This window comes from Asparagus officinalis, chromosome 4 (assembly GCF_001876935.1).
Source record: "Asparagus officinalis chromosome 4, Aspof.V1, whole genome shotgun sequence".
Lineage (NCBI taxonomy): Eukaryota > Viridiplantae > Streptophyta > Magnoliopsida > Asparagales > Asparagaceae > Asparagus > Asparagus officinalis.
In genome coordinates, this window is record NC_033797.1 from 53,168,340 (window position 1) to 53,177,816 (window position 9,477).

General features: G+C 37.6%; 1 protein-coding gene across 1 annotated transcript; it reads left to right on the plus strand.

The window, feature by feature from the left end:
- On the plus strand, positions 5,419 to 6,555 carry LOC109838718 (protein FAR-RED IMPAIRED RESPONSE 1-like). Its single transcript, XM_020407141.1, has one exon. The coding sequence runs from the start codon at positions 5,419 to 5,421 to the stop codon at positions 6,553 to 6,555; it is 1,137 nt and encodes a 378-aa protein (XP_020262730.1).

Genomic DNA, 9,477 nt, shown 5'->3' on the forward strand with positions numbered 1-9,477 from the left:
AGTGCCGGCCTCTAGGGTCTCTCACTGATAGGAACTTGCTAGGTATCCCCTACGGTTGATCCGGATGCTGGTGGTGGTGTAGGTGTCGGTGACACGATATGGACTCACCACTTAGCTCCTCGAATGCTAGCCATCCTAGCTATTGATGGGAAGCCATGAATCAATAAGCCGTACTGGGGAGCTTGTTGCGGCTTGGTTGTGCTGCTGTACTCGGGTTGAGCTTTTTGGCTCAAGGCTGGAGCCCTGCTGCCGACTCTGCTTGTCAAGCTCTTCGAGTACCGAGGTCTACCACGTCCTACCACTCTCTGATCATAAGAAAAACAAGGGTTTATGCAAGTCCATAATAGGACATAATACACATACATAGCATATCACAATTATGATTTTCACAACAATTAGTATTCACTCAAATACTTTAAGTTTACACAAAATAGTTCATAAAAAAAAATATCCTCAAATTTTGAGATATACGGCATATATCAGTACTCACTCGTACTAGGGAATCCTTACGGACTTTATACATTGAAATCTAAGAGAAACTCTATCCTACCTCCATGACTCGACACAGGATGATCCTAAGGCATACTAAAACTAGAGCTCTGATACCAACTGTTGACGCCCCGGCGTTCACACAAGGCTTGCCAGTCCAAGGTGCAAACCAAAAAATGTCAAACCTGTCATGCATCATACCGTGCCAAAAACATGTTTCACCTCATTAATACTATTTCTCTAGTAGAGTAATAACAGGTGTTAGTACAAAAGACAAGTAAAAAGATAACACAAGAAATCAACTGCATGAAATAATAGAGATCAGATTAATATTCATAATCTAACATACTGAAATACAAGTCAAATATCTGGAATGAATAAACTGGAACTTCTTAACAAGCTCTCAAATACATTAAAAAAGTCTGAAAAAGAAGATGAAATAAGCACACAGCCTTTACAACTTCTAGAATAAACTCTCAAAATGATCTAAAAACAAAGGTCTACAGTGGAGCTCAAAAGCTAAATATAACTACAATAGGAATAACTGAAGCCTAAAGTGCCTTTGCTATCAACCTGCGACTCTTCGAGCCGCTCCTAGCTCGTTACCTGACAAGGGGAGGGACAACGCAGCGTCAAAGCGCTAGCGAAGAAACTCACAACAACCCAAGGGAAAATGGTCCGTTGTATATAGAAAATACAGTTTAAACATTATATTATAAAATCACAAATCTTACTTACGCGTAATTACAATGTGAGCATAAGTACGTCGAGCGAAATAATCCAAACAATGGAAACCCTCATGTACTATACCATTGTACCTCAGCATTGTAAATACCTATGCTATAAGAGGATTTTACGTATTTAGGAAGTTACAACACGAGCATAGTGACGTTGAGCGAAATAATCCAAAACAATGGAAACCCTCATGTATATTACCTTGTATCTCAAATTTACACCCTAAATTACCAAAACCAAAAATCTAATACAAGAACATTAATAGAGAAGGCCAAATCATCCCAGACTAAATTATGTTGCTCGTGTCGCAACTCAGTATAGTTGTCGTGTCCAGCTAGCAAGTATAGCGTGCTTAACTTCTCAAGGTCTAAACAGATGTAGTGGATGCTCCAACACATTGGACTGCATATGTAACTGTCCAACACATGCGACTGAAAAGTGCATAAGTGTCCAACACAATGGACACACATCATAATTGCCCAACACATGGACTTAGATGAGTTATATGAACATGCTGCATTATACCCTAATTTCTCACAGTTCTCAGGTGCGCAAACCTAAACTCCGTGCTTCGCATATATCTCACATCTAAAGATACAGGTTATACAATTAAGTTTTCTATTAACCCGTCATTTGAGGCGACTCCTAATTTATTTAAGCACGCAGTAATAATAAACAAAAATAAACAATTTCAGTTTAGATTTGAAATAACTCAAACAGATTCAAAACAGAATGGAAATTATAAAAGAAGAAAACTCCTCATTAGTCGACTCATGGTCGAACTCATCAGCTGACTCACTGGTCGACTGAGCAGAAAATCTCCAGTTTCTGCTTTCGCATGATCTTCATGAAAAAAAACGTTAACTAAAGTTCTCTTTAATCATGTCCAGCAATATATTCCGATTTTAACTCATGTGCTATCAACTCGAAACTAAGGGGTATTTACATGTATTCACTCTACTTTAAAACCTTAATCATATAAACATGTTTAAAAAACGTATTGAAAAAACAGTAAACACTATTGAAATTCATGTTTAAACAAAATTTCCAGATATCGATCTAATTTACAAATTCGTTGTGCAGCTTTATAACTAAGAAAAATATAGATCTGCATCTCAATAATGTAAAATATCTACTTTTATGCCACAAAAATACGTTTTTACGCCTCAAAAATCTGAAAATAAAACTCAAGAAAGCTACTCAAACAGTGGTGGTGTAGGATTGGCGCGGAGACGTTAATCGCCTCTTGCATGCTACTGCAAAACTCCTGATCTGAATGAGAGGACGCATCCCCTTCGACAGCACCACAAAATCCCGCTGAAAACTCCTCGAAACTCTCCAAAATCACCAAGAATGAATCGTAGGCGTTTGAGAGGAGAGGGAGGCCTATCGTTTTCTCAGGGTCTCTGATGGAGTCTTTGGGGCTGGTTTCGCCGGTAGGAGAGTTTTATATTGAAAGCGCGTTAAACCCGAAACAAACCAAACCAAACCCGGTAAAAAAAATGAAAAACTGAAATCAGGCCCGTCAGGTCGACTTCATTTGCGTCGACTGCAGCAGACACTATTTCCCAGATAGTGCATGTTTTATTATCAGCAAAACCATTGCACGAAACTGCTATGAAACCACACTCATACATGTTCTAATGACTTGTTATCAAGTATATCCGTGACCATTCAAGTCATTTTCCACAAATAGAAATATTTTATCACTAATAGTTCCACAATATACTTCTAACAAAATCGCGGGTTTTACACTATTATTTACTTATCAGTTATGCAAATATTACTTAAATAAATGTAATTCTATAATATACACATATAACATATAAGTATACTTATAACTACTTATATATATTCACACACACACACACAACACACCACACACACACACATATATATATATATATATATATATATATATATATATATATATATATTATATATGAGAAAGATGGCGTATATGGCTTACCAAACACAAATTGGTGCCTGGTATTTGATGCTGTCACATCCGTTCCATCCACTCATACCCATGTGCAATGTGCTGTTCACATTTAAATGAGTAGAGGCAGGATGTGACACATCGATGCCGACCACCTCGATTCTCGCACCCGACGCCGACCACCACTCTCGCCGCCGACGCCGACCACCTCTCTCGCCCGACGCTAACCACCTCGAGCTCGAGCGCTACAACGAGATCCCCATTTCTCCTCCTCCATCAAGCCACCTCCTTCCCCCAACTCAGGTAAGGATCACGGCCATCCATTTACAGGTTTTGATTAGGGTTTTTTTTGATTTTTTTTTCGATTTCCTGGTGCTTCAGCGTCCTCTCCCCCAACTCGGTCTTTTTTAGTTTAATCTCTACCAATCTTTTTTAGTTTAATGGAGGTGTATGAAATTCGTCTGCACTATCATAGTGGTACACGTCAAAGGAACATTTATACCACACTTTGCTAGATTTTCTTTGGTGAGCAGGTGATTGAGGAAATCAACCAAGAATGACGCGAAATTTGAGTGGGGCTTCAGATGATTAGAAACAATATAAATAAATAGATCAAGGTGGGTGATTGTGATATTCCTTCAATCTGAGTTTCATAATGGCACTGAAAATATATCATTCACAGCGACTAATTAAAGTATCAGTATCATCTCAAGTTGGGTGATTGTGATATTTTTCTAGTTTATTCCCCAAAGTATCAGTATCATCTCAAGTTCAATCATTCACAGCGACTAATTAAAGTAAACAAGCAGGTAGTGCGTACAGACGTAACAAAATGTGGATGTCACCTTAGCTCCAATCTCATATTTTTTCATAGTATCAATTTCTTACAGTGATAGGATCATTTGTAAACCCCCCATACACCTGTATCTTTCTATTGTTAAAAATATTTTATTGCTAGGGGCACCTTGATTATTAAACCTGTTAGTATGCAATACTTGCTGCATCTTAATCTGCATATATTTTTAACATGGTTAATTACAGAATGGATAACTTGAGCACTGAAGCTAATGAAGTAAACTTGGACGACGATGATTTGATATATACTCCTCAAGTATCAGATGAGTTGAGGCCAAAAAAAGGGCAAGAATTTGACACAATAGATGATGTTGTGACATTATATAATGCTTATGCTAAAGCAGCTGGGTTTAGTGTAAGGTCTTCGACTACTTGCAAAGAGCCGGGAAGTTGTGAAATAAGAAGGAAGGAGTATGTTTGTTTTAAACAAGGAAAATCTTTAAAAATCGCGGATGTTGGAAAGAAAAGACGTCGAGGAAGCTTAGCAGAGGATTGTACTGCCAAAATTGCAGTTTTAAAATCAAACTCTGGAAAATACATTGTTACTGTTTTTAATGAGGAGCACAGTCACCCACTATCAACACCATCAAAGGTTCATCTTTTAAGGTCCTAGCGTAACGTTTCAGCCACAACAAAGTCTCTAACTAAACAGTTATCCATGGTGAATATACCTCAGCATCAACAATTTAGTTTTCTTGGAGTACAATCAGGAGGTATAGAAAATATAGGGTGCACTCAAAGAGATTTGTATAATCATGAAAGGGATATACGGGCTGATTTGAAGGGGCATGATGGTGAAATGTTTTATGAATATTTAAAATTGGAACAAGGAAAGAATCCCTCATTTACTTTTCAAATTGAGGCCGATGAGGAACAAAAGATTACTTGTTGTTTTTGGTCCGATGCAAGATCAAGGCGGGCATACAATTTTTTCGGTGATGTTGTAATCTTTGATACTACTTATAACACTAATCGCTATGGCCTTATATTTGCACCAATAATGGGGGTTAACAATCATGGTCAAACAATTGTTTTTGCTTGTGGATTTTTGAATCATGAGAGCGTTGATGATTTTGTATTATTATAGTTTGTATATATTATTGAAAATGTTTATATACATAGCCTTTCTTTTTAACACTTTATTTAATTCTTTTGACAGGTATTGTAGTTGGCATATATTAATGAAGTTTTCTGAGAAAATTGATGCAGTGAAGTATAGTATTTATAAAAGTGAGTTCTCGGCTTGCATTTGGAAATAAGAGACTCCTGAAGAATTTGATTCACAATGGGAAAGTCTGATTAAGAAAAGTTGGTTAGAAGGAAACAAGTGGTTGCAAGACCAATATGAACTTCGGTCAAGATGGATTCCTGCATATGTTAATCACATTTTCTCAGCAGACATGTCAAGTAGTCAACGAGCAGAAAGTGGACATGCATTCTTCAAGAAATTTGTTTCGAAGAATAATTCATTGGTTGATTTTATGATACAGTTTGGCAGGGAACTTCGGTCAAGATGGATTCCTGCATATGTTAATCACATTTTCTCAGCAGACATGTCAAGTAGTCAACAAGCAGAAAGTGGACATGCATTCTTCAAGAAATTTGTTTCAAAGAATAATTCATTGGTTGATTTTATGGTACAGTTTGGCAGGGGATTAGTGCGCCAACGACATGAGGAGTTGATGGCCGATCACAAAGATGTAATTGAGAATCCTAAACTTAGAATAAATCATGATTTTTTGGAGCAAATGGTTGATATTTACACGAATGAGATCTATTACAAGTTTGAGGCTGAAGTGTGTGACAGCTTTAACTATAAGTTGCAGTTTGTTAGGGCAACCGACAATCAGAGTGTGTATCAAATTCAAAGAAAGAAGCTCGCAACAAGTAAAGTTCGTGAAATTGTTTACGACAAGGACTTGGATTTGGTTTCTTGTAGTTGTAAAAAGTTCGAAAGCGGCAGAATTCCATGTACACACATTATATCATATTTGATGAAAATTGATGCTGAAATATTGCCCGATAAATACATCTTAAAGAGGTGGACTAAGTCTGCAAAATTGGGGACAGTGTATGATGATAAAAGCATGCAGATAAGCCCTGACAATTCTTATCTTTTAACGCGGAGTCAATTTATCCAATCATCTTTGGAATTAGTTGACAAGTCCCTTGTATGTGAAGAAACGAAGAAGATTTTTACCGATGGAGTGCATATCATTAATGAGCAGATCGACCAATTTCTTAGTAGCCACATGGTTAGTGGCCGCACGGTTGTAAAGAGCTTCACCGAGAAAAGTAATCAAATGAGTAGTAATTTTATGGATGATGGTACTAGTGTGCAGGATTCTTGTACTTTTCAAAATAGTTTCAATGAACCTGATCAAGTGCGAGCAAAAGGGTGCGGCAAAAGGTTGAAGGGAGGAAAAGAGAAAGCAATGGGTAGAGCAAAAAATAAAAAAGATAGACGTTTCCACGGGTGTGGTAAAGTAGGCCAATCACATGATAAGCGAAATTGTCCGGCACTAACAAATCCGTAAGTATGTAGGTCTTCTACATGCGGTGATACAAATTGGCAAGAGGGTAATGGGTCATCAAGTGAAGATGGGGATGATGTGCTCCTATGAAGACGGTCTTCTACATGCTTCTATTTTGCCAGATTTAGTGCATATGGGTATTGTGATATCTATTGGTCATTTTAATGACATGCTCATCATCCAAGTGTCACCTTCTGTTTCAGATTTATTACATGCAATATCCATATTTCCTCTAACTCTACAAATTAGATTACATCTGATGTATAATTGTTGCACGCTCCTTGCAGGTACTGTATTCAAGAATGGAAATTTGCAAACGTGATGTTTGATTCAGATAGATGCAGATAGCTGTGGCAGACGTGATTGTTTGATTCTGCTTTTTGAGTCAAATTTATGCTTGTAATTTTTTGATATGGTTTTTGCAGTTTCCAAGGGTCTGTTGTGGTTTCACTCTATTTGTCTGTTGTGGTTTCACTCTATTTGTCACTATGGTTTTTGCAGTTTGCAAGGGTCTGTTGTGGTTTCACTCTATTTGTCTGTTGTCATCTATTGTGATATTGGTTTTTGCAGTTTGCAAGGGTCTGTTGTGGTTTCACTCTATTTGTCTGTTGTCATCTATTGTGATATATAGTTTTCCTCTTTGCTTATTACTTTTGTTAAGAATAATATAACCGTGAATCCATGGTGATGTTAGAAGTCTGGTTTATAACCATATACAATTGTTGAATTTTGTTTCTAACCTGTTCCTACTGGATCTGTGTAAGGTCGCGAAATGTGTACTGGGGTTGGTGCAATCATAACGCAGGGTGTATGCTTATAGTTGCAAGACTAAGGTTCATATTTGTCCTGATTTCACGTCTTTTTGTAAATACTACATTATAATGTATGTACATGTGGCCTGAGGGAGGTTATGGTTGTCTGTCATTTGCAACATACTTACTCTTTAATAAAGGAATAGTGTCATCTGATGTATACATGGTTGTCTGTCATTGTGCAAGTGGCGAAATCTTGCACTTACTTGTCTTGCTTGCTCTCTAATTGTTTTAGTGCATACGGGACATGGAAGTAGTACTTTTTTACAAACAAATCTAGGCCAGTTTGTCTTGCTTTTCACTCAAAAAATAGAACTTTAGCACTCCTGGTAACTAAAAATGAAATATTTCTGCCACATTCATCCCAAAAGCTTAAAGAGTGCTAACAAGTAAGTTACAAGAAAGAAACATTGGCAAGGTTCGAACTTATGTCTTGCCATTTCTCACTGTGTTTAATTATGAAACAGTCTACTTTTAACCAAGCAAAAATATATAATTTCATATTGGCTTTTATGATGAGATAAATACTGGCAGTTCCCATAGTATGTGCTATTGTGCTGCGATAGGAAAATTATGTGCTACAGCAGCTATAGCTCTAGAAACACAACAATATATGCTTTACAAAACATGATGCAGCACATCTAAACAACGATATTAATAAAAGATCATATACGTAACGATAAGTTTATCCAACAAATACAAGCTCAGCCACAAAATACATCACATGTTTTTTGCAATGGAGAAACCAACAAATATCGCAACGATACATACTAGAAATACTAATATTGTATACAATGAACCTAATACAAAAGCATAGTTAGAGAAAATAGAAGTTTCCCCAAGTTTTCCCTTGTCCACATCCAGATTATGGCTCACTGGATATCTATGTTCTTGAGCATAAATAGATGTTTGAACAGGCCTCGAGCTGGATGCTGAATCACGAGCGAGTGTGTGCTTCTCCCATTCCATCAAGGCCTCTTCGTATGTTGCATACCCTTTGTAGGAGGCATTTGGGAATTTATCTACCTGGGATTTACATCCCTCCCAATTATTAAAAATACCACATTGTCGATCTCTCTTCACTACATAAAAACTTTTTCTAGCCATGTATAACCTGAAAATACCCCAAATTGGAGGGTAAACAAAATTTTTAGAAATGATCAGGTAGCAAGCAAAGTTAAAAATGTAATTATTTATCCTACGCACTGAATACTTTCAAATTACTACCCAATACCATTGTGCTCAATCAAACTTATTTATCCTACGCACTTGAACATAAAAACTCAAGTTTCTCGTAATTGGAAACTCAATTAATACCCAATACCATAGAGCTATCTACTTGTCACCTAATTGAGAAGCCTATTCTTAATTAGTTTTCCGTTTCTCCGATATTTGATTTCTACCAAAAACAAGAATACACTGGCATTTGAAAAACCACTGGCTTAGCTATTGTCTACCTTTCTTAAACATCACAAGCAAGAACTAATGCAGGTAATCCCCTTTCTTAAACATCACAAGCAAGAACAACAGCTAGCCCACAAGCAAGAACAATAGCTAGCCCACATTTAACATAGACATACAACTATAATTAGAGTACGTGCAAATATTTCAGACTGACTTGAACATAAAACATCACAAGAAAACTAACGAGGCCAGAGTTTTCAAATATGCTGAACTAATGCAAGTAATCCCCTTTCTTAAACATCACAAGCAAGTAATCCCATTTCAAACATCACAAGCAAGCAAGTAATCACAAGCAAGTTAATTTGGAAACTGAAGTACAATTAATAAGTCGGGGGCGTCATGGTTACCTGGGTTGGGTGAGGTCGAGATCGAGCTCGAGGGAGTTGGGGATAGTGGGTCACGGTCGGCGGGGATGGACTTCGTCATCGTCGGTGGTCTCAGACGTCGGATTCATGGCTCGACGGCGGGGATAGTGGGTCACGGTCGGCGGGGATGGACTTCTTCGTCGTCGGTGGTCTCCAACTTGACGGCGGTCGTCGGTGATTTGAGAGATCGTCGGCGTTGGAGGGGAGGTCGGATGGGATCTGGAGGAAGATTTGGGATTTTTTGGGAGAGAGAGAGAACGAATGGGTCACGAGAGGGAATTAAA